We start from the raw sequence: 27979 nt of genomic DNA, 5'->3' as shown, positions 1-27979 counted from the left end.
ATCTAGTACTTATAATTAAATGTTATTTATAAATAAATTGCACAGAAAGAGTGTAAATGCTGATATATTTTTAGCATAATATTGAAATGCCGGCTGATACAATTTTCCTAAAACTTTGCTAAAAGGTCAGAACGCAACCTCCTCCAGCGACTTTTCATATTATTAAGATTCGCTAATATGTTCTACTAACACAATGAAAACGAGAGTCTTCACGTCCTCCATTATATTTCGACCAGCTGCACACAAGCCATTTTCCTCATCCAGGTAATTCAATAGAAATCTATAGTCATTATTAGAAGGAAATCTAGAAGCTTTCTTGCATGAGTGAGCATATTTTATAGAACTGCACAGAAGTTTTTATTCTGGTTTTTATTGTGGCATTATTATATATATATATATATGTAAGTAATTTAACTATATTGCATGAGAACAACTTACAGGGTACAACTTATTGAGGACAATTTACGAGGCACAGCAAATTGAAGATAACTTATACGGCGGTATAGGTTGACAAAACAACACCCTACAAGTCTTGGAGATATCAACTAAGCCTTTTTGACTTCTGTACCTTTAATCTGTTTGGAAAACCTATTGTGAATCATTGTTGGAATCACGTACACTAGACTCGGGGTACGGTTCAGACTGAGCAGATAAGTTAAACTCGTTAGCCTACCGTTTGATAGTAGTGAGACTCTTATTGTTAAAATACGTAATTGATGAAAAATAAATAGCTTCATTGATTATATCTGGTGTCACACTATTTTTATAACATGTGGAAATACAACGAAAATTCGTATTGGTTATTTCAGTCATGTTTATTTGAAACCTGTGCGTGTCTCAAAATGATACTATTATTTAAAAAAAATTAAAATACATACATAAATTACCCTAAATATGCGTTCTAAAATGTTAAAATATTTCACATATGCACAACATTTCTTTTGATTATAATGAAATTCCTGATTGGATCGTGGAAGCTCTACGTATCCAAGCTTTGTAATTTAGATATCCATTTCTTGGCTTCTTCCTCCGTCGCAGCATACAAATTATACAATCGTTTCTCTGTACGAAGCTATAGAAGCATATAAGGCAGTGAAAATAGTCTTTAAGAAGAAAAAGTATTTTACATGCATGATAGTTTATATCGGTTTTATTTCAAAGTTTTAAAAACAGGGTTCAATGTTATCAGCGTAAAATATTTAATTGCTTTTTCAATGTCAATCTAAATCAACTAAAAGTGGTAAAGAAAGGATCATCTTTAAGTTTCGGGGAAAATTCAAAAGTTCATAAAAGAGCTTATTCCCATTATTTAATACTAGCCACCCTTACATAGTTTACAGAAAATAGCAAGCACGATTAACCAAATGGTTTTTCACACAATAATTTAAACCAATCAAAATTCGTGATGATTTAGAGCACCTTAAAGCTTCAAACAAGCAACACAGCGATGAAAGATACACAAATATATTTACTTACGTCGAAAAAAACTTGCTTCTCGTTTGCTAAAAATATCAATGAAATTCGCAATTTTTATAAAAAAAAAACACGACAATACAATAACAGCACTTTTACAATCATGTAATCATGTTTACAGTTTTATCGTACAATTAAATACGTAATTGCAACTTGTTCCATACTTAAATATATTATTAATTTTTATATACAGAAATAAATATCCTTTCCACAGATACCAAAAAAGCTTAAAAATTTGCAATTCATTCAAGCTGGTGCACAAAGACATTTGCTCTTAAGGTAATATCCCAGGAGAAGTTTTAATTTGGAACACACAACACCCTCCGCAAAAATCCAAAGTTAACAGAAAAGTCGTTTTTCTCAGTTATGCAACCAAAGTCAATAGAGCATTGTTTTAAAAGCTCATCAAAACCATGGAAGAAATAAGACTATAGAGCAAAATATTGAAATAAAACTTACAATTCAACTGTGACATTTCACATGAAATAATTTCAGATAAGTTGACAACACCTTGACAATGAACATCGCTTACTTCATCATAGTAACGAAGCTACAAAACCAATTAATTTGTGAAAACATAGACATCGTAAAATGTTAAAGCTAAGGACAGCAAATTGCAATGAACTAGAAATAAGTGCATCGAATAATTTGCACAGCTTAAACTTTGCGATTTTCACCATCAAAAAAGTCGGAAGCTTTAAATCATGGACCTCCCGTTCTCAGAAGTTCTTTTAACAATTCCATGCTCTGTCAGTAATGTAACGATTTTTAAAATGCACTTTTTGTTACTCTTGCTTTTAACGTGATGTCACAAATAGAACAATGAAAATTTAACGTGAAATCACAAAAATAAGGTATCGCAAAGTATGATTTGGACTAAATCAAATAGGCACAAAGCTATGGTAAGAAACAACAAAGTTAACCTTTCTATAGTAATTTTTAACAGAAACCAGTAGACATTGACAATCTGAAGCTTTATTTTACACCGTTTTCCATCTTTCATTATCACATTCCATCAAAATATCGTTCGCTAAAATTGCCAATAAAGAACAATACCTGATGTCTTTCCGTATCCAATACAAAATACCGTTGCTTCCATTGTTTGAATAAAGCACCTCGTTTCCATAGATACCCACACAAAAATTTCGAAGATTTGTTTATACTTGGAGACTATGGAATGATAAAGATTATTCAAATGACTAATTCATGATAAATCAGTTTGTCTAGTGTAACTAAAGCTTAATCCGGTATAAATGAGTAATATAAAGTGAAACTTAACAATATCTTCTTTGTTTACATATTATATAATTATAAATTTAAAAGTGAAGAAAAATGTTTGCAGTTAACAAACATCAATGGAAGTTCACTAGTGTACTATATTGTACCTCGTGTAAGCTTTTGTTACTAGTTGATGGCATTCTATCATTCTGGTCTTTTAGATTCTTGTAATTAGGACACGTTTTAGGAACACGTGATAAGCATTTCTCGTGACAGTTGTATCCACATTCTGTGCATCTGAATCCTATAAAAAACACATATTAAAATACAAAAGAATTTTTGGTGGTAGGAGACAAAATCTCTCCACAAAATATATCGTAACTACAACGCGTGGTGAACAGTTTTTGGGTATCAAGATGCCAGGACCGAGCCAAGTCATTTTAATTCATTTTGGATAGACTTGCTTGAATAAATTTCTTAAATTATTAAATTATCAACGGTACACACTCATTGAAATTCATGATGGACAAAAGCGGCGTCACAATCATCATGAAATAAATTATCAGTTGTATGACATAACAATTATCATAAATCTAGCAAAAAATATTGTCTGGCTGCGATTGTTTTACTTTGATTTCAGAATTAAATTTATACTAGGGTATATTTAACTAACATGAACGCGCGTGCATTCTGCTATAAAGCTTTGCTAGTTGTAAAATTTTATTAGCAAAATTTCCATAGAAACTTTGCACAGTAGACAAGATAAAGAAGCGTGTTTATAGATGCAACGGAAAGTCAACTGTATGGCCATCATAGATAGATAGATACACAAGCAAACCATACCTCCTTTTCCAATATTCCATATCACTTGTAGACAGAAATCGCAGTTGGTTGGCGTAAAGAAACTGTGAGGTTCAAATGAATGAGGTCGTGAAAAACCTTGGTTACTGTAGTCTTCGATTTGAAGTTTCCCCTGAAATATAAAAGTAACATCTGTCACATAGTATGTAGCTTTAAAAGAAACTAAGTGAAATCAGTTTCTACAAGGTCATCTTATAAAAGTAACAAAAATACTCTCTACTTCAAAGGTATAAATACGCAGCAAAAGTTGTAGAAATAATTTTGAACTACAAATTTAAGCAATTGCTGTCTATTCTTCGCAAAACACAACAATGTTGACATTTTTTAAAGCTAAGATCAAAACAGGCATGGAAAGCCTAACAAACGTAACAAAGGAATCAACGTATTATGAAAATTTAAACAAAACAAATTATTTACTGAAACCAGTACAAATGGTGTGTTGTCATGTGAAGTGAGCCGCCACATGATAGGTCACTTAACAAAACAAATTATTTACTGAAACCAGTACAAAAGGTGTGTTGTCATGTGAAGTGAGCCACCACAAGGTAGGTCACTTAACAAAACAAATTATTTACTGAAAACAGTACAAAAGGTGTGTTGTCATGTGAAGTGAGCCGCCACAAGGTAGGTCACTTACAAAAGTTCCAACATTAAGATGTCAATTTTACCTCCATTTCAGTAAAAAGAAATTAAATGAAGATTAAACTAATGCGTTAACTGACTACTTTTCAAGATTTTATCAAAAAATCAGAATTCAGAGACATTAAAATTTTGTACAAACTGTGTTCGAGAATCTTTCAAAATGGCGGCATGATACCAATCTCATATTGTGTGAAAAAAACTTTAAAAACACGGGTGCTGATTAGTGCAATGCTTGAAAATACCGTGTCTATAAAACCCTTTATTGCACGAGAGCTTCAGTTTCTCAAAATTATTGAAAACTTGCGTGGTTATTGCGGAAAGTTTTAAGGCAAAAATATAAACATGTTATTAAAATTCATTGTCTTTATATTCTTCTTAAAACGTTATTTCATAAAGAAAATACAAAAAATATTTGCCTAATCCTATAGATTTATATAGAAACACTCGTGAAATTTTAAAGAAACTCGAAATTTTGGCAAACACACGCACTTCGTGTTACTCTTTACCATGTAATTTATTGTTTCTACCAATCACGTGTTTCTAAACTCTCTAGAAACTCAGAAAGTGTTTTCTAGTTCTTAAAGAATACAACATATTCCAAGACAACATGAATACAATTTCATGGTTTAGTGCTACCAGCACAGCAAAACTAAATGTTAAAAAAGTTCATTTTTAAAAGTTGCCAAACTGATACAAAAATCCTTTTGTATATAGAAATTATTTTACCAAAAATTACAAAATAGAACGAGTATATTGCATGAACGAGAATATTAATTTAAGATCAGGTAATCATAAAATGGTCATTGAAGTTATAAATTATCTAGAATCAATATAAAATTATCATAAAGAAAAAGAATCATAAATACTACCTCAAGTATTATGTCCATTGTATCTCGTTTGTGTAGTACACCACTACGGACTCTGGAAAGTTCTTCATTGTATGTTAAAAACTGTAAAGAAAAAATGCCAGTCAGTTATGGTGTTCATTCGTACCAGGCAAACACCACAGTCTGTGATGGTATTCATACCATGCACATACTCCAGTCTGTAATGGTATTCATACCATGCACACACTTCAGTCTGTAATGGTATTTATACCATGCACACACTTCAGTCTGGTATTCATACAATGCATACACTCCAGTATGTAATGGTATTCATACCATGCACACGCTTCAGTCTGTAATGGTGTTCATACCATGCACACACTTCAGTCTGTGATGGTATTCATACAATGCACATACTCCAGTCTGTAATGGTATTCATACCACACACACTTCAGTCTGTAATGGTATTTATACCATGCACACACTTCAGTCTGGTATTCATACAATGCATACACTCCAGTCTGTAATGGTATTCATACCATGCACACACTTCAGTCTGTAATGTTATTCATACCATGCACACACTTCACTCTGTAATGGTATTCATACCATGCACACACTTCAGTTTGTAATGGTATTCATACCATGCACACACTTCAGTCTGTAATGGTATTCATACCATGCACACACTTCAGTCTGTAATGGTATTTATACAATGCACAAACTTCAGTCTGGTATTCATACAATGCATACACTCCAGTTTGTGATGGTATTCATACATACAATGCACACACCACAATCTGCTACGGTATTCATACATACAATGCATACACTACAATCTGTAATGGTATTCACACCATACACACACTCCAGTAAGCAAAAGTAGTTATGCTGCCTAAATGAGACCTAAAATATGATATTCACAAGCCATTTACAAAGATCCAGTGGATGACCTTTACTTAATGTCTACAAAGTAAAAGTAAAACAACACGTCACAATGAAAGTATATTTGCTATAAATACCGTTTTCGTTATTTTAGGCTGTTCCAAACGCTGCCATATATTTTTCCAACGAGTTGCGTGTTTGTCAGCCTCTTCTTCGATGCGATTATATTCGTACAAATGATATGCACAGCTACTATTGTCGTAATGAACCGATCCACCAAACATACCACTTCGACAGCGTCTAGTAAACAATGTGAAGCGTTAGCTATTTTATTCAATAATTTACGCACGTTTGAATATTATAAGTCACTTTTTTAAACATATAGTAAAGTTTGCAACAAAAAATTAAGCATGCAAGGTACGAATGGCATTGAACTTATTTTTTAATAGAAACATGCAAACAATGGAAGTACTAAATAATGTTTAAATGGAAACATCCTAACTATTAAAGTACTCAATAATTTTCAAATGGAAACACGCTAAGTATAGTAGTACTTCACTAATTTTTAATGGAAACACGCAAATCGTAGAGGTACTTTGCTACGTTTTAAATGGAACGCGCTTACTTCTTAACGCAATAACTTATTCATACCTGTTGGCATCGTACTTGTCTTCTAACTTCTGTTGTCCTTCCTCGGCAGCAGTTTCTGTCTCATTTATAACTTCTTGATCAAACTCTGGACCAGTGGAGACATTCTCCGAAACAAAATAACTCCATAATTTTAGATTGGAAACGTTGCAATGAGGACGAAGCACCTGGGAATTTAGAGATAATGTATAAATCTGGTTTAAGAGAAGAAAATCTTCTACAGAAAATAAAGGAAACGAGTCGTTGTGACTTAGTAAATGTATTTTAGATGCTCAATAAATTTTAATTATTGTGTTTGTGAGCGAAATTCTAGCAACAAAAATATATTTTCGTTCCAATTTATAATCAAACCTTTCCTATTTACCCAAACAAATTTTGTTTAAATTTTGTTATATCTCATTAAAAACACAGCACAATATAATTATACACAGACATAAGTATTTCTCTTCGTATTTGTCTAGAGAAGAAAAATATTCAGGTTTAACCATTGACACTAACAAATTTTACTCTCAGACACGCGTGTCTGTGGGTGAAATCCCGCTAGCTTATCACTGTAAATGGACTTTATAGGCCGTGCGTGGAAGGATTGGGACTAGTTGAATTGGTGGCTTTAAAATTTTGGCGGGAAGTAACATTCCAGTTCTATTTAGTTCAATGGGTTTTACAGTCCAATAATGTCACTTTAAGTACCACACAACAAATCAAGGATATTCTAGGATTTACTAAATGAAGTTTACAAGTTTAACCAATAAACGTGTTAGATAAAAGATATACAAAGCGTCCATTGAAAATAAACTGAGTTAAATGCCTGTTTTCTTTGATCTTGTTTTAATCAATTTGACAGTGATTACACAACTACATGACCGAAAAGCATGCAGGTAATTTCATTGTATTGCATGCGAACTGTTGCTGCAAAGATTTGCTAAAATATGGCTGCAAAGCAACAACTCACCTTTTCAGAATGTTCTTTCGAAAACTTGAAATTATAAAATAATGATGATTTTTTGTGTAGCATGTCGATGTAATCCCAAAGACTTTTTATGTGAGATTTAGAAGTCTTTGCATCTTTCTTTTCAGCATCTGATAGCCAACCCATCTGCACACGTTCGTGCTCTGAATCCAGTAAAAACGTACGAAAACGCATGGAGACATGATGATAGGCGAGAAAATGTAAATAATACTCGTTGAATTCGAAGGATAGTGGATACTGACGTAATATCTGAGAACATAAAAAATATGTAGAAATGAGTAATTTTTCCAAACTTTCAAATAAAAATAAATAACTGAGAACACAAACAATATGAACAAATAGCTAAGTCACTTTATCATTAATTTTGAACTATAGCAAATAAAAAAGATGGGAGACAATTGATTTCTAAACATTTCCCACCAAAATTCTTTAATAATATACGGTGTTTTTACTTTATGAAACGAGCGTGTTCTCCTAAGTGCGTCACTGATGGCGATGAGTAACTTATTTCTGGGCCCGAAAAGACCATTGAAAAAATATTGTGCACATGTTCTTAAAATGAATTTAACTATCTAGAGAAGTTATTTTTTGAACCTTAACTATGCATCATTGAGATGTTTATTGAGTCGTACAATGCAAGAAAACTTTGAAGATAATGACCACGAAAGAGTTGCTTTTAAGAGTTAATGGTAAATGTGGAATTTATAGCGAGAAAAGCACCTTAACTTCATGACTAAAATTTTTGATCGAATAAAGTTTTCAAAAAAAACCCAACAATATGCTTAACACAAGCTTTTGTCAAACGTTTTTCTTGTGTAATATAAAAAAAAAACATTTCGCACAATACTCAGACGACGGACACCAGACCATCTTAACTCCAATTTTTTAAGACAACTTTAAGAAACAATGATAACCTGATGGACGCCATCAAGAAATTGCAAGAAAACAGGCGTGAATCCACTTGATTGAGTTGAATGTGTATGATTACAGCGATGTGAGAAACGATGTCCAAAGGACAACCATTCTTTTTCAACTAAAATTTTAAAACCATTAATCGTTCGGTAGTATGGATCTAACATTACTTGAGCAAATGACGTCACCTACAAAAAAACAACATAAAGTATTAACTGTAGTTGTTCGTACGTGAAGCATTGAGTTCTATAATAACTGGAGCGGCTAAGTGGACTGGGACCTGACGCAAAAATGGCGGTCAATGGACCTATTTCCGCTGAAATGATCGCTTTGCAGAAAAATTATATTCTCGACCTCCCCCTGATGTCCATAGCTAATTATACAGCATTATTCAAAAACAAACACGATATCTTTTTTGGCATTTATTTTAAAATGCCAGCACTTCAATCATACAATCGTTGGATATGGTAGTGTCCACAAAAAAGGAACATGTCGCTTTCACAGGTGAGATATTTCTTTGGTTTGTTCATCAAAAATTGAAATGCAATTGAACTTGAAGCCTGAGCGATAAAATCCGACTGATGTTTTCCTATTTATGTTTTTAAATATCAACATACTTTTCCACTTATTTGTTAATGTGTGAAACCGTAAATCTGTTTGCAAAATAGTTTCCCTGACGCGAAAAAAGATTCTGCTCTTTTTACCCAGTGGGCAGATACTATGAAGAAACGATCACCCTAAAGAGAACCCATAAAGTAGAGAAGAGTTTGTTCCGGTCAATTTGCTCACAACATGAAGAGATGATCGGATAGCGAAATGTTTCTGGAATATGCTGCAGTACCACTATTTCATAGATCACTATATTAAGACAATTGGAAGATGCTATTGACCAGACAGAGTCTAACTGCAAAATGCTAAGGCTGAATACGAAAAAAGGTAAATGATTTACCGACTTCCCGTACAACAGTTATTTGAACTTGGACTAATTCTATGGATGGATGTAATGGATTTAATAAAGATGCCTTGAATGCTTTGAAAGTAAAGGTCAAGTACCAAATAAAGATAACAAGGTTATGTGTGTTTTGATGCTGATGAATTGTCCTGTCTTTTTCCTCACTCTTTCTTAAGGGGAGAGAAATTGTGACATTTTCAGAAAAGCAGTCAATTTCGGTAAATCTCAGCGGTAATGGAACAAATCCTCCATTTTTTGGCATCAGCCGCTAATTAAAGCCGTGTTAGAGATAGGCGCTCCAGTTATTATTGAACTCAATGACGTGAAGCAGAGACATTGCCAGTTCGATCATTGGGAGGGGGGGGGGGCAGTGGAGAATATTTATATATGCATATTAAAATGGACTGAAAAAAACACATTCGATTTCAAAGGAACTGGATATGACAAAACGTAAGATCTTGCCCTTGGGTATTGAGGGCTTGCACTATTATCGCCATTGACTATCGTAAAAATAATAATACAGATAACAAACACACCAAGAAAGATTACACTATAATAATCTGATGTGTGAATTTTTACCACTTATGTATAACCTCATTGAATTCTATAAGACCTGGAGGGAGCACGTCAACAAAATTACTATAAATTATTAGCGCACGCCACGCGGTCAAAATCATGGCGGATTTTGGTGGTCAAAGTCAGCGGGAAGACGCGGGCTCATGAAATAAAAATTTTGTCGCCTACCCTGATTTTACCACCACGATTGGGAGTAAAGAAAATATCAAAACTATTTTCCTAACATAAATACTTTTTTAAAATTTTATTTATTAAACAATCTGCAAACTTCCGTGGTTTGCGGATGCTGAAATAGCGACAGAAAAGGAAACATTTCATGACTCCGGTAAGTAGCACAGTAGTAGTTTTACTATTTTCTTTGTAACACGATACTTGAAGAGTGTTTCAACTACTAAGTTTTAATTTAAAGTTATTTTGGTCCAGTCTTGTTTGTTCTTCACTTTATCGCTCGCCAGACGAGGCGAAGCAGCCAATTTTTATCGAGTTTTGCATCCATCTTGTATCATGATCAAGCTAAACTCTACTTATTTGAATTGAGTTTACCTCCCAAAAATGGGGCAGAATTTGTTCATATTTTTTTTAAAAGATGAAGGGAAAGTTTACAACGGAGTTGTGTTAAAATTGAATGCAGTGCCATGCAAAATTAATGAGAACTATGGTATATGTTGTATAATAAAAAAAAACTATTAAACTGCTTGTCTGCTCAATTTGACTGACTGTATAGTGTAGACTGACTGTATAGTGTAATTATAATGGGTTTGGAAAGTTGGATTTATGCAAACAGTTTTAAAGTACTATTTAATGTTTCTGTAAGTGAAGTATTTATTGTTATAGTAAACAGATTACTACTTCAAAACCAAGATAGAAGGAGTGTGTTGAACAATGTTCTAAAATTTGCTCCTACCTTGAAATTTTTGTTCAACAGTAGCTTGTGATTATATCATTAATATGCATGAAAATTAAACATAATATTGTCTCATTTCACCAAATCCATACTTGGTATGATTCAAGGTGATCCACAAATTCACATCGGATGTATTGGTTACAATGAAGTTAAATGTAGAAGAAGAAAAAATAGATGGCAAAGAACTTATCTGTGTCTTATTATGAATTAGTAGAAATCAATAAAAAGAATTCTTTAGACAAATTGTAAACAAATTAAAATTGCTCATGGTCAAGCAACCTAGTCAAAGAAGCAAAGTCTGTCTTCAACATGTGACCTTTTCAATTATGTTTAGTTTCTTGGTACAAAATACTAATTTCGAGAAAATTTATTTGTATGTCTTTTATTAATATTTTTTTACCAAGAGATAAAAGGAACAAATTCAAAGGCTTGATGTAAAATACAAAGATTTATCAAGTTGTTTATCATTTAATTTCCAATTGTAAATTTGTACATATAAATAATTAGTATTGATAGCTATAAGTTGTTCAAACAGAACAGAAAAGTAGTAGTGCTCGAAAAGGTTATCATTTTTGAAAAATTGTATCTTCTTCTTGACATACATTACACAATTCCGAAAGACTCTAAGTAAGGCACAATAATATCTATAGAATTTGCTAAATTTCTTCACCTACACTGTCAATTAACTATTTTGCCTTCATGCAGCAATAGACAGAGTGTTTTTGTCAGAGAAGCCAATGCACTTTCCTAGTTTCCAAACTAGTTTCCAAGTTTGTTATTTCAATGGAAAATTATTGTAGATCTGTTCAGTAATAGACCCAAGGTTCTGCCAAGCAGTTAACAAAATACAAATTTCCAACCAACAATATCACCTTGGTGTTTTGAATTTTTTTCTTTTTGCAGCTCTTCTAGTTCAACATACTTTCTTTATCAGTTTTCAGCAGATTTATCAGGCAATGACAATAACACTTATACTTATCCATGGTAAATTTTCAGTTGACTTATGTCGAAGGACTGAAGCAAACATTTTCTCGCTTCCTTAGGAGCATTTTAACACAGATTTATCCATTTCAGCAAGAAAAATAGTTGCACCAAACTGTTTACAGTCAAACACACAGAAGCATGAAATAATGTATAAGTTTGACGAGACTTACAGGTCCACTAAAGAATGCCGTTTGATTTTCACTTTTAAAAGGTTAAAATATCATAAAATAACTTAAATGCTACAGCCAAAATATGCGTTTCTCTGCCGTCGATTTTCTTTATTTAGATGCGTGTGTTTACTGTGTTTTTCCCGCCATGCTGAAGCATTATTTTCACATGATATGCTGACGGTATGGTAATAGTATTTTTTCACTTGTTGTCGTTCATATAAACAGTATTAGAAATCAGGAGGGAGTGATTATTGAAAACAATTTTTAAAGTGGAAGTTTTGACTACCAAATCCCAATTACCGCCATGTTTTTGACAATCGGGTCCAGGCACCCTTCCCCACCGGGTCTTATAGAACTCAATGTATAACCAAAGATCAAACTCCACGCTACTAAAAGGAGATCTTACATGAAGTATGACCCAATATAAAAGATGTTTTGCAAGACCTCAATGTTTTATAGGAGCATACGTAACAAGTAACTTTTGTTAATAAATAACATAAGCTAGGTGCTTAAATGAAGCTTACTTGTGTAGTAATGTCCCATCCATCTTCAAACGAGACAAGAACAGATGATCCCTGAATGTCCAAAAGATCTACGACAGCACCGGATATCCGAAGTACAAGCGATAACTACAAATAAAAATAGGCATGAGATACACCAAAACCCCGAAAAGTCTATGTTACAATACTTTCTTCTGCATATCTTTCAAGAACGTTCTCGTGGCATAAAAATATACTTCGTTGGATAGAGTTATTCATAGGTTGCTGTTTTATCTTTATGGGAAAACGCAAACTAATGTTCCTTTCTATTGACTGATGACTTAGGATCGTAGCTAGTTGAGATTTAATATATTTCTTAAACAATCCAATGGTTCACAGTAGAACAAGAACGAATTTAGGATCGAGATGTTACGAGAGTTGTGCATCCCTTCTAGCCTTGGCCAGATGGAATGCAGGAGGGGTGCCGATTTCCTTACAAAATACAAAGTATACATAACAACTAAGGATGCAAAACTTCTAGCTTTGGCCAGATGGAATACAGGAGGGGTGGAAATTTCCCAACAAAATACTAAGTATACCAAACAATTAAGGAAAAGAAATTGCGATTGTAGCGTTCAATGGAACAGAGTTTGAACAATTTAACGAAAATAGCCTGACTTTCGGCAACAAGCAGCTACCAATTCCTAATCAAAAGTAGATACACACCCCACCCCACCACCCCGTAATATCCAAATCAAATATCCAAAAATGAGTATAGTATAAGAGTAGACTGTGAATTACCATGCTGAAACTATACACAGCCGAATATACATAAGAAATTTGACATTGGAATACGATTCCATCCTTTTTTGACGACACAAGAATCGGAAATAATGAATTGTCTAGCAACAACAGTTTAGAATTTAGAAAAATCACACTACAGCATGTTGAGAAACGTCACAGTAGAGAACCTGTTGTTAAATATGAGTTAGATTATCATAATACAATTGAAACCATCAATATACATATATTATATAAAACAGCGTAAACCAGCTGATACCTGCTTCAACCAATCAGTATCTTGCAACGACTTGAAAAATGGATCACCTTGAGTGGAATCTTTAGGGGGATTGCTGGGACAGCAAACTTTGAACAACTTACGTAAGCTGGTTTTGAGATCACGTACATCCGGTATCTAGTACGACAGGAATAAAAGACCTCTGATTAAACAGATCAATAGATCGTACATTGAAGATGTGCATTTGAAAATTTGCTTGATTGCTTTTAATTAAGTTGTTTTGAACGAAAGAATTGTGGACACACAGCAATAAAAACATGACATTTTATTTCATTGTCCATTTTGAAGCTGCTATTGTAAAATCTTAGTATAGTTGCAACTATTTTCTTGGTGTTATCACATTACGTAATGGTCTCCATGTTGAATGACTTTGACAGTGTATTTTCTTTATTTACAACGCAAATTTCAACCAACATGGCGAACGTTTCATTGTTTCCTCACTCCCAGGCTGTTTTAAGGTGAAGAGGTTACACACTACATATTGTACGATAGTCAAAATGACATACCTCAATAGGAACAAAATCAATATTGGTATACGAATCTTTCTTTAAATTCTGTGAAAGATAAACGGTAAGGTAAGATATTCAATTAATTAATCTGAAAAAGAATTTTATTTTACAAGCAATTTGCTATAAATATAAAGCAATCGTTCAATAATCAAAAATAATTTATCATTATTATATATTTGCAAAAGCTCGTTTCAATAAATTATTTTTTGGTTAGTGAACGACTATACGTATGCTTTATATTAAGCCCTTAATAACCGAGCTCGAGGTCTTTACGGAGAAATAACGGACCGAAGTATTGTTGTAAAGACGAGCCCGTAGGGCGAGCGGCAAGAAAATGTCAAGTCCTATTTTCACCAAAGCTTCAGGAAAAAATCTCACCTTTAAATTGCTTTTGTCTCCAAAAACGTATAGTGCAGCAGGCTCCCATCCTTGCTCAGTTATTGCTTTATCAACGGAATCCACAACAGAAACACGTTTAGATGCCTTGTCATTTGATCGTAGATTCATCGTTGCTTTAGACATGCTGACGTTGGCTGCCAATGAACGATGTTTCGCCTCCGCTTTATTCCACGATACAGAATTTGAAGACACTTAAAATTAAAAGCATAGAAAATCACGGTTACATAATCACATAATAATGCTTAAAGCAAAACTTTAGGATCCATAAGAAAAAAATGATAAATGCAGATACATTTGCTAATGTTAATAAAACTTAAAGAATGGCAAATAGTCCCTACATACTTATATTGTGACACATATCTTACAAAAATCAACAGTATCCATAAATTAATAGCGTAGAAAATCAAGCTATATCTAAATCACTCAGTGTTAGAAAAACAATTATACAATTCATTTTCATCAGTTCTCGTTTATTTTTTGAAGATACTTTATTTCAAAATGTGATTTTTAAAAAAACGAGAATCCACAACGTGCGCATACTTAAGTAATATATATGCATACTTAAGTAATATATAGTAAAGTAATATATATTGTTGTGATACCAAGGGTGGCGATAGATCTGTGTGTTTGTGGGAGAGGGGGCGTTGCGCTGGGGCACTTACATGTGAGGGTAGGGGACGAGTGTTGAAACGATAAATATAAACAACTAACCAACGGCAGATAAATATTTATCTTGCTCCACGTTGGATGAACGTATTGCGTCAGTGCTTCCACCACTTGCAGCTACACCAGAGCGAATGATGGATGCCACAGAGCTTCGTTCAATGGCAGAAGATCGCAATAAAACGGCGAATTTATTGACTTTATGTCTCCACGTCGCAACAGGAAAACGCATATGGCGATGGTTTTTAGACACTCGCAACAAAGAGTCATCGGTCACGTGTTGTGGCACCACTAAAACAGCCGGGTAACTGAAAGAAAAATCCACAATATGATGACTATTTTGTCAAAACATGTTTATTTTTCAAAGACTTGTAAAGCTTACCCTTTCGCAAAATAAATGTATTATACGAGTAAATATGAGTTTTAAAACACTTATGGCAATAATGAAAGGGTTAAATGCTCCTAAGTCTTATTCGGAAATTTTGAACATAACAATTCTGTAATTGAAAATTATCTCCACCATTTTTCTTATAACTTTACCTTCGGCAGGCTGCGTACGAAAGATTGACCATAGAAAGCCTCCAAGATCCACTTTTACTCCCTATACGTTCGTCAAGTACAGAGCCAAAGCCAAGTCTTTTATACTCCTCACAATACGGGGTTAAATTCAAGTTTTCAATAACCGGCGCATTTCGTACCACAAAAGATCCATCAACCTAACAGAATATATATAACCAATAACATTGCAGAAAAGCTAACCATAAAGTAACTAATGGTAGGTAATGGTAGGTAATGGTAAGTAATGGTAGGTAATGGTTATTAAGGGCTTAGTAATGGCAGGTAATGGTAGGTAATGGTAGGTAATGGTTACCTATGGTAAGTAATAGTAGGTAATTTGTAATGGTAATGATAGTTTATGGTAGGTAATGGTTAGTAATGGTAGGTAATGGTTAAGAGTTAGTAATGGCAATGGAGGTAATAATGGTAGTAATGGTAAATGGAAGAATAATGGAAGGTAATGGAAGGTAATGGTAAGGAATGGTAAGTAGGTAATGGTAAGTAATGGTAGGTAATGGTAAGTAATGGTAGGAATGGTAAGTAATGGAAGGAATGGTAAGTAATGAAATGGTGGAATGGTAATAAAAGTAAATGGAATGATAAGTAATGGAATGTAAGTAATGGAATAATGGTAACAATGGTAGGTAATAGTAACTAATGGTAGGTAATGGTAAGTAATTGTAAGTAATTGTAAGTAATGATTAGTAATGGTAAATAATGGTAATAGTAAGTAATGGTAGGTAATGATAAGTAATTGTAAGTAATGGTAACTAATGGTAACTAATGGTAGGTAATGGTAAGTAATGGTAACTAATGGTAAGTAATGTGCTCATAAGTTTGAAAAACTTGACAAACTCCGCATTTTGCATTAAGCATGTACAAACAGGAAAATAAATTTAAAACAACGCTTTAATATTTCCTTCAACATGATTAATTTGCGAATTCTCTTTGCGAATCCTCATTCATGATTGATTTGCGAATTCTCTTTGATTTATTTAACTGGTTGACCTCAGATTAGATTGCGAAGGCCAATGCAAGCTCAGCTACCAACCAATCAACGCGCGCGTTTGGTTTTATTTTATAAATGCATGTAAAAAAACACCGTTCGGCTTTATGAAGATATTTTTCTTCCCTTTTCTTCAATAGTGGGTCATTGTCTACTTATACGAACAAGATTTGTTATCGGCTCGAAGTAAAAAATAGAACAAACCACGGAAATTATTCGTTCAAACAACGAGTCGTCTATTGTCACCTTCACCCAGGTATATTTACTATCAACACTTACTAACCACTCACCTGTTCGCCGCTCATACTTTCTACAGAACCATCAGATGAAAAATTATTCCTAGGTAATCTAGGGGATGATATGCCATTTCGAGTTTGGCCTCGTTTCATCGATCCTCTCGCTTGCTTTGCTTCCTTTCGAATATCACTAACAGCCCGAGGTATTCTAGCGCCAGTATTGCGCGGTTGACTTTCTGCGGGTGGAATTTGCAGGCGGACAACTTTTGCAGGTGGTTTCTTGTCCGCTTCTTTAAACGAGAATGTGTCTAAGACCGATGAAGGATATCGTAATCGCGTCAACGTTTTACGAAACAGTTCAATTTTCTCGGCACCGACCTCCTCATCAAAACAAAGCTTTAACATCTACAACAAATAAATCATTTTTACCGAAAGAGGGCGATAAAATAATGAATGTGGCATGAAATCATCGTGGTGAACAATTTAACTGATTTACTACAACCAAATGTGGCATGAAATCATTGTGGTGAACAATTTAACAGATTTACTACTACCAAATGTGGCATGAAATCATCGTGGTGAACAATTTAACAGATTTACTACTACCAAATGTGGCATGAAATCATTGTGGTGAACAATTTAACAGATTTACTACTACCAAATGTGGCATGAAATCATCGTGGTGAACAATTAACAGATTTACTACTACCAAATGTGGCATGAAATCATTGTGGTGAACAATTTAACAGATTTACTACTACCAAATGTGGCATGAAATCATTGTGGTGAACAATTTAACAGATTTACTACTACCAAATGTGGCATGAAATCATCGTGATGAACAATTTAACAAATTTACTACTACCAAATGTGGCATGAAATCATGGTGGTGAACAATTTAACAGATTTACTACTACCAAATGTGTTATGAAATCATTGTGGTGAAAAATTCAACAGATTTACTACTACCAAATGTGGCATGAAATCATCGTGGTGAACAATTCAACAGATTTACTACTACCAAATGTGGCATGAAATCATTGTGGTGAACAATTCAACAGATTTACTACTACCAAATGTGGCATGAAATCATTGTGGTGAAAAATTTAACAGATTTACCTCTACCAAATGTGGCATGAAATCATTGTGGTGAACAATTTAACAGATTTACTTCTACCAAATGTGTTATGAAATCATTGTGGTGAACAATTCAACAGATTTACTACTACCAAATGTGGCATGAAATCATCGTGGTGAACAATTCAACAGATTTACTACTACCAAATGTGGCATGAAATCATTGCGGTGAAAAATTCAACAGATTTACTAATACCAAATGTGGCATGAAATCATTGTGGTAAACAATTTAACAGATATACTACTGCCAAATGTGGCATGAAATCATTGTGGTAAACAGATTAACAGATATACTACTGCCAAATGTGGCATGAAATCATTGTGGTGAACAATTTAACAGATTTACTACTACCAAATGTGGCATGAAATCATCGTGGTGAACAATGCAACAGATATACTACTATCAAATGTGGCATGAAATCATCGTGGTGAACAATTTAACAAATTTACTACTGCCAAATGTGGCATGAAATCATTGTGATGAACAATTTAACAGATTTACTACTACCAAATGTGGCATGAAATCATTGTGGTAAACAATTTAACAGATATACTACTACCAAATGTGGCATGAAATCATTGTGGTAAACAATTTAACAGATATACTACTGCCAAATGTGGCATGAAATCATTGTGGTGAACAATTTAACAGATTTACTTCTACCAAATGTGCTATGAAATCATTGTGGTGAACAATTCAACAGATTTACTACTACCAAATGTGGCATGAAATCATCGTGGTGAACAATTCAACAGATTTACTACTACCAAATGTGGCATAAAATCATCGTGATGAACAATTCAACAGATTTACTACTACCAAATGTGGCATGAAATCATTGTGGTGAACAATTTAACAGATTTACTACTACCAAATGTGGCATGAAATCATCGTGGTGAACAATTCAACAGATTTACTACTACCAAATGTGGCATGAAATCATCGTGATGAACAATTTAACATATTTACAACTACCAAATGTGGCATGAAATGATTGTGGTGAACAATTTAACAGATTTACTTCTACCAAATGTGTTATGAAATCATTGTTGTGAACAATTCAACAGATTTACTACTACCAAATGTGGCATGAAATCATTGTGGTGAACAATTTAACAGATTTACTACTACCAAATGTGGCATGAAATCATCGTGGTGAACAATTCAACAGATTTACTACTACCAAATGTGGCATAAAATCATCGTGGTGAACAATTTAACATATTTACAACTACCAAATGTGGCATGAAATCATTGTGGTGAACAATTTAACAGATTTACTTCTACCAAATGTGGCATGAAATCATCGTGGTGAACAATTCAACAGATTTACTACTACCAAATGTGGCATGAAATCATCGTGATGAACAATTTAACATATTTACAACTACCAAATGTGGCATGAAATGATTGTGGTGAACAATTTAACAGATTTACTTCTACCAAATGTGTTATGAAATCATTGTGGTGAACAATTCAACAGATTTACTACTACCAAATGTGGCATGAAATCATTATGGTGAACAATTGAACAGATTTACTACTACCAAATGTGGCATGAAATCATTGTGGTGAACAATTTAACAGATTTACTACTACCAAATATGGCATGAAATCATTGTGGTGAACAATTCAACAGATTTACTACTACCAAATGTGGCATGAAATCATCGTGATGAACAATTTAACAGATTTACAACTACCAAATGTGGCATGAAATCATTGTGGTGAACAATTTAACAGATTTACTTCTACCAAATGTGGCATGAAATCATTGTTGTGAACAATTCAACAGATTTACTACTACCAAATGTGGCATGAAATCATTGTGGTGAACAATTTAACAGATTTACTACTACCAAATGTGGCATGAAATCATCGTGGTGAACAATTCAACAGATTTACTACTACCAAATGTGGCATAAAATCATCGTGGTGAACAATTTAACATATTTACAACTACCAAATGTGGCATGAAATGATTGTGGTGAACAATTTAACAGATTTACTTCTACCAAATGTGGCATGAAATCATCGTGGTGAACAATTCAACAGATTTACTAATACCAAATGTGGCATGAAATCATCGTGATGAACAATTTAACATATTTACAACTACCAAATGTGGCATGAAATGATTGTGGTGAACAATTTAACAGATTTACTTCTACCAAATGTGTTATGAAATCATTGTGGTGAACAATTCAACAGATTTACTACTACCAAATGTGGCATGAAATCATTATGGTGAACAATTGAACAGATTTACTACTACCAAATGTGTCATGAAATCATTGTGGTGAACAATTTAACAGATTTACTACTACCAAATATGGCATGAAATCATTGTGGTGAATAATTTAACAGATTTACTACTACCAAATGTGGCATGAAATCATCGTGATGAACAATTTAACAGATTTACAACTACCAAATATGGCATGAAATCATTGTGGTGAACAATTCAACAGATTTACTACTACCAAATGTGGCATGAAATCATTATGGTGAACAATTGAACAGATTTACTACTACCAAATGTGGCATGAAATCATTGTGGTGAACAATTTAACAGATTTACTACTACCAAATATGGCATGAAATTATTGTGGTGAACAATTTAACAGATTTACTACTACCAAATGTGGCACGAAATCATCGTGGTGAACAATTTAACAGATTTACTACTACCACATAACTTGTTTTAATAAGCTAAAACGGTAATCTGATTAATCTGATGGCTTGATTTGCAATAGTTAAGCAAAAAATCTCCCAATTGATGGAGACATGACCTTGTCGTTGAAAACCACTTTTATATAGCAGTTAGAGAGTGTGAGCTTCTAGAACACGGGGGGGGGGGATAATTCATCATATGCAAAGCAGCTAGTGAATAATACCGACCACTTCTATGGGAGACTTTGTCAACTGACTGGAGAGTGTAAATGGCTTTGACAGAGTTGTAAAAAAGTTCAACCTTCCTCCCCGGGTAGGATTCCCTTAAAAACATTCCTCAAAGTAAAATCAAGTTTTTCTCGTTAGCCGTGTGATTCGTGCAGCATGGGCACATGCATGTGCTTACTGGGAGTATTGAAATTTGAAACATCCTCAAAAACTATATTTAAAGAAGCCTTCCTCACGGGTGGTACCCGTCTCTACCCGCAAATTTTTAGGTTTTGAAAACTTTACTGACGACAGTCAGAATCCTATTAACGCCTGGGAGAATTCAATCAGCTCTACGTTATCAATGCATGGAGTCAAAAACCTGAAACGTCGCAGATCGCAATTGAACACATTCTTGCAACCAAGATCTAAGATGTCGCAAATACTGAGCTGGGAGTTTCTTATCTCTCACTAAGGATCCAATTGGAAAACTTCTCGTCACGATCATTTCTGAAGCTGAAATTTAAATTACATTGTTAAATACGCATTTTCAAAGTTCATTTTTCCCATTGTTTTCATACAAGTAACTCAAGCGTACGTAAGATAGATAATACATTATCTACTGTTAGATGATGAAAAGTCACGTTTATCATATCGTAAAAGCGCGACCTTTGCCCGACATTGGTTAGTGTCTTATCTCGATTAAAAAAGAGCGGGAATTTTTTTTACTATTTTATTTAAACATTCCTTTGCGAAAGTAAGTATTTCGTTTATGTACGTTGTTCTCTGTTTTCTCATGGGTATATAACAAAAAAAACTTATTGACTGAAATCTCGAAAAACAGTGTTTTCCGTTTACACTCGACCGGCATAATTTTCCTCGGCGAACTGGGCTCCTTCTAAAGTAAAAAACAATGCCCGTTCTTCAGATGTTGGTATCTTGGCTTAAATGACACATGCCAATTGGAGTTGTCGGTATTTATTTAGAAACAAAGAAAGAATACTTTGGACAAAAATAGTTATTTGCTCATGTCATATACACATAGTCCTATAGCAACCACTGGTAAAATATCTTAGCACACCAAACTCGAAAGAACAAACTTTAAAAAACAAACAACAAATACCAAGTATGAAAAAAGGTATGATAACATGAAGTCTTGACATAGATAAAATTATATTGTAAAAACTGCGAGCCTCCACCAATGAAACAAAAACAAAACACCAATACAATCTACGTATGCACAACATCCACTAACCGAAATTAGTTTTGATAACGTTTAAACTCACCAAATTCATCAAGAGGAGTTCCTTTAAATATAATCCGATAATTAGTAACAAATACAGCGCCTTCCGCAGGAACATAACAGGACCGCCATAATGCACACCAGTGCCAGTCTCCCGACCATCCGGAATTAAATAACAGCGAAGTCCATCCATTTGCATTTCTTCAAGAGGCAACATGGCGGGTCGGATTATTTTAGCCTATTAATATAGCAAAGGATGAGAAATTACATTTTCTATGATATTTATACATCCTTATCTACATCAAACAAAACCAGACAAGTTTGCCATCGATGCAACGAAATTTTGTGCATTGATTTTGCAAATGTGATTTTACAATATGGATATAACTTGCCGACAATTTTCAACGAGGAACGATATAGATGGGTTTTGTTACGTAAATACTCTAAGATTATTGTTCTTTCACAGTCCTCAAGAATGTTTTGAAAATTACGTATAAATACATTTCTGTATCGTAGTTGTACCTTTCGAATAGGAGCAAGTTGTTTATATTCTCTGTAAACTGGTTCCAGTGATTCTGTGTGCATAGTCACCACACCTGAAATACAATAATAAAATCTACGGCATCACAAGATAGCAGTCCTGTCGTTTATAACCCGTCTTACACTTTTAACGTAATTCAATAATATTAACGGAAAAATTGTAGTAGACATTATAGAAACTATAATATGGGCATAAAAATTCAATACAATGTCATTTTTTTTCGATTTCAGCCCCATAGCAGACTTTGAATCAGTCGATCAAGGTTTCACTTCGAAAGAAGGACTTTGGCTGCTTACTGGGCAGCCTCAAACATAAATTTCAATCAAGGTATCACTTCGAAAGAAAGACCTTGGCTGCTTACTGGACAGCTTCAAACATAAATTTCAATCAAGCTTTCACTTCGAAAGAAAGACTTTGGCTGCTTACTGGACAGCCTCAAACATAAATTTTAATCAAGGTTTCACTTCGAAAGAAAGACCTTGGCTGCTTACTGGGCAGCCTCAAACATAAATTTTAATCAAGGTTTCACTTCGAAAGAAAGACTTTGGCTGCTTACTGGACAGCCTCAAACATAAATTTTAATCAAGGTTTCACTTCGAAAGAAAGACCTTGGCTGCTTACTGGACAGCATCAAACATAAATTTTAATCAAGGTTTCACTTCGAAAGAAAGACCTTGGCTGCTTACTGGACAGCCTCAAACATAAATTTTAATCAAGGTTTCACTTCGAAAGAAAGACCTTGGCTGCTTACTGGACAGCCTTAAACATAAATTTCAATCAAGGTTTCACTTCGAAAGAAAGACCTTGGCTGCTTACTGGACAGCCTTAAACATAAATTTCAATCAAGGTTTCACTTCGAAAGAAAGACCTTGGCTGCATACTGGACAGCCTTAAACATAAATTTCAATCAAGGTTTCACTTCGAAAGAAAGACTTTGGCTGCTTACTGGACAGCCTCAAACATAAATTTTAATCAAGGTTTCACTTCGAAAGAAAGACCTTGGCTGCTTACTGGGCAGCCTCAAACATAAATTTTAATCAAGGTTTCACTTCGAAAGAAAGACTTTGGCTGCTTACTGGACAGCCTCAAACATAAATTTTAATCAAGGTTTCACTTCGAAAGAAAGACCTTGGCTGCTTACTGGACAGCCTCAAACATAAATTTTAATCAAGGTTTCACTTCGAAAGAAAGACCTTGGCTGCTTACTGGACAGCCTCAAACATAAATTTTAATCAAGGTTTCACTTCGAAAGAAAGACCTTGGCTGCTTACTGGACAGCCTTAAACATAAATTTCAATCAAGGTTTCACTTCGAAAGAAAGACCTTGGCTGCATACTGGACAGCCTTAAACATAAATTTCAATCAAGGTTTCACTTCGAAAGAAAGACCTTGGCTGCTTACTGGACAGCCTTAAACATAAATTTCAATCAAGGTTTCACTTCGAAAGAAAGACCTTGGCTGCTTACTGGACAGCCTCAAACATAAATTTTAATCAAGGTTTCACTTCGAAAGAAAGACCTTGGCTGCTTACTGGACAGCCTTAAACATAAATTTCAATCAAGGTTTCACTTCGAAAGAAAGACTTTGGCTGCTTACTGGACAGCCTCAAACATAAATTTCAATCAAGGTTTCACTTCGAAAGAAAGACTTTGGCTGCTTACTGGACAGCCTCAAACATAAATTTCATTCAAGGTTTCACTTCGAAAGAAAGACTTTGGCTGCTTACTGGACAGCCTTAAACATAAATTTCAATCAAGGTTTCACATGCTTCCCGAATTGATCTTGGGATCGTAAAATTTTTTTGGAATACCCAAGTGGAAAATCAAAAAGATGCAGTACTTCGTAAGATAACAAATTTCTATTGTAAATGTGTTCAAAACACACACAAAAAAATATCCCTACTTGGCACCAAGCTGTAAAGAGACTTCAAATGGTCGGTTGAAATTCCTGCAACTGTTCCAACTCTATCCACAAAGCGAATAACAAATCTCGTCACTTCATCAATAATTGTGTCCGTTTCATCATCTTCCCAGTGGTCACCAGCATGGACGTCCCCATACACACTACCCACCCCTAAAACATAAAACAAACATATCCCATGTCAAACTTTGTTTACATTATCCATTCTTTGGGTTGACCACGTACAAATTTCTTGTTTTTAGAATTTAGGTCCTTTCAGATTTTCGGAAAATAATGTGGTAAAACCGTAATTGTGTTGTGTTGAGCTCTTTAGACATGGGAATTTTTTTCGGTAATTATTTTCCCTAAGAATGAATGAAGAAATTTATCAATTAAAATGTGCAAAACGCGTGCTCTGATTGGTCGATGATCGTGTTTGCATTAGGCCATCCAAACATGGAAATTGAAATTGCTGTCGTGAGAATTTTGAACATGCCTGAAAGCAAAGCCGATTTTTTTTTGCCTAAATTGACTTGGAGTTCATTTCTGGCATTTGAAATGTAAACTTAAATCAGCATTGGTGTTTTTTCTAAGCTTTTAAATTCAAAAGCCTCGCTGTAATTCTACGTTTTACTAACCTTTACAGCTTTGCTCGCTAGATATAGTTTAATTTTCGTATTTCCGCTTAAAGTTAACAACACACTACACTAAAGTTATTTTATGTAACAATAATTTAACGCTTTCAAGTGTTTGGATGTCATAATCCAAACATTTTGGAATGTTGCTCGAGTCAAGAAAAACAGTGCAAACACTCGTTTTTAGGACGTGTTTCCCGCGCTTTTCTTTAATATCGCTTAGTTCCCGTATGTTTGGGTCCGGCCATCAAAACACGGAAATTGTTTATTCTTACCCGTGGTGGTATCATTGACATCACTGACAGATCCATTTGTACTTTGAGGAACAATTTTACCGGGATTAGCACGACCATCTGATCCAATACTAGTGTTTGCAATGGATCCATCTACGTTCTCTTTCACCCCTAAAAAATACCAAATTATAATCAATGATATTCGATAACAGTGTAAAAAATAATAAAAGCGCCTTTAAAGTGCTCTAGATCGACTAGTGGATTTTGATTGATTCTATCTGACTGTAATAAGTACAAAAGAAGACAAAACATCCAAAGTCCTGGACCCGAGGAATATACTTTAAACAATAATATATTAATATCAATTTACAGTAGAAAGACGCTCACCAGTATTTTCTAGAATGACATCGTTTTGACGTCTCTTCTTTGGTTTAACCATTTGAGAGACACTGAGGGGTATCATGAGATACACCATACGATTGACGAAGTGGATGGCTTGGCTAAACACGATGCTTTCCTCGTTTGTTACGTATGTCTTTTGTGAATCTTTTGAAAATGTTTCCCACATGCCAAGCTGAATGAAACCAAGAAAACATTAAAACTTGATTTGAAACTTGAGACAAATCGTAATAAAATGGTTTGAACCCGGGAGTATCGTTACATGTTTGTGGATGTAGATCGTCAGGGTTGGTATAGTCCCGAGAAGGACTGTTGGTATTGATGTTGTTGACTGACGTTTCGACAACCTTAGCGGTAGTCATTTTCAGAGTCATCGGTAGTCATCTCAGCGGTAGTCATCTTCATGACTCTGAAGATGACTACTGCTAAGGTTGTCGAAACGTCAGTCAACAACTACAAAAACTGTCCTTCTCAGGACTATACCAACCTGGACGATCTACATTTACAAACATGTAACAAAACATATAGGTATCATTTTGATAACAAGAGGATAAAAAAGTGTGGTTTAAAAAAGAAAAAGGAAAGAACTCTGTATTTGCTAAAAGAAACCGATACGAAAATTGCAAAAAGAAAAAAAAAGAATGAATCATGACAACCGAACTTGTGTCTTAAGGCAAAGCATCAGGAACAAACATGTTCAACAAGACACGCACAATTCTTCATTGCTAACTCACGCAGCACGTTTCATCCAAATGCATTTAGCCTATTTAAGTAAGGCCTCGACAAAATGGTTTCTCTCGCCATTAAGATAAGAAGACAAATAATCTTCATGTAAAGACACATTCGAGTGAAAAAGTAAGCCTCACCTGCTTAGCAGCAATATCTAACGCTTCATCATTCACTATCAAATCAGAATCAGATACATCCTGCGGGTAGATACCAGATTTCGTGATAACAATGAGGTCTTGTTTTGGTACTAATGACGGAGGCGATGCTTGCGTGAGGCTGTTCCGTGAGTTTCGTGGAGTGGATAGGCGTTCAAAAATGCCAGAACTATGGGCTAACACTGCAACAAAAAATGTTCAACTTTTTTTCCCTTATAAGGTCTATAATGCCAGTGTGGAAATGCCTGAACTTGCCATTGACAGGGAAAAGAGTGGGTTGAAATGGGGACACGAAAACACTTATGTTACCTAAGAGTTTTATTCAAAACTTAGCGATTAAACTTTTCATGAAATGAATCTTCACATGATATTGGAACAGTTTTCTACGTAAATCCCATAAGCCACAACAAAAATGTCAACGAAGAGTGAAAAATATGTAATAAGACAAACTGTCGCCAATACTGCTTGCATTCGAAAAACTATTATAACAAAGGACAGACGAAGTACTTTCAATATACCCTGAACACTTTGTGTAGAGGGACTAAGAAATTATATGTTTGTTACAAGCTTAAAACAATGACTCGATGTCAGTTAGTGCACTAATGGGTGTTATAATTTATTAAAAAAAAAACACAACAAAACCCGTGCACTGATTGGTCTATGGATGAGTTTGCATCTGATTGGTCTATGGCTGAGTTTGCCTCTGATTGGTCTATGGCTGAGTTTGCATTAGTCTTTGCAAACAGATATGAGCTCAATCATTCAAATCGATGAAAGAAAATTTGCAAATAAATCACGAATACATGTTGGCGGAAAAATTTCAGTGTTGGTTTGAATTGATCTGTTTCGCATTGTTGTTATTCAATTGATCTCTGCACGAGAGTTAACCTGAGCAAACACGAAAAACATATTATTTCTTAACAGAACTTAATAACGTGGTAATTCATGGACGAGAAGAGTAATTTGCTTACGTTTATCGGTGGATAGCCTCTTTTTAGTGCTTGTTCCATCGTATAAATGCTTTATATCCGTTTGAACATCGCTAAAGAATGTTTCCTCCCAAAATTGTGGATTTTGCCAAATGGGATGTTCTTGTACGCAAGTGTATGCAGATTGCATCAATCCTGGTTTTAGGTTCTGAAACAAAATAACAGTAATTGAACTGATGTGTTTTCTG

General features: G+C 34.3%; 1 protein-coding gene across 1 annotated transcript; it reads right to left on the bottom strand.

Moving 5' to 3' along the window:
* Positions 1-740: 740 nt before the first annotated feature.
* LOC124455441 (myotubularin-related protein 5-like) lies at positions 741-27979 on the bottom strand. Its single transcript, XM_047006080.1, is given in 27 exon segments — positions 741-1072; positions 1477-1502; positions 1933-2023; positions 2530-2643; positions 2859-2995; positions 3535-3664; positions 5064-5144; positions 6044-6206; positions 6558-6721; positions 7507-7773; positions 8439-8624; positions 12547-12651; positions 13562-13696; positions 14086-14133; positions 14467-14678; positions 15199-15458; positions 15691-15866; positions 17005-17355; positions 21351-21484; positions 22255-22326; positions 22329-22449; positions 22734-22807; positions 24655-24825; positions 25562-25690; positions 25907-26093; positions 26785-26984; positions 27774-27979. Coding segments are annotated over 27 exon segments (3975 nt in total). The 5' UTR covers positions 27922-27979; the 3' UTR covers positions 741-979.

The sequence above is a fragment of the Xenia sp. Carnegie-2017 genome, unplaced genomic scaffold (assembly GCF_021976095.1).
Source record: "Xenia sp. Carnegie-2017 unplaced genomic scaffold, XeniaSp_v1 HiC_scaffold_4, whole genome shotgun sequence".
Taxonomy (NCBI): Eukaryota; Metazoa; Cnidaria; class Anthozoa; order Malacalcyonacea; family Xeniidae; genus Xenia; species Xenia sp. Carnegie-2017.
The sequence above is the reverse complement of the archived record's forward strand: the minus strand, read 5'-3'. Positions and strand labels throughout refer to the sequence as shown.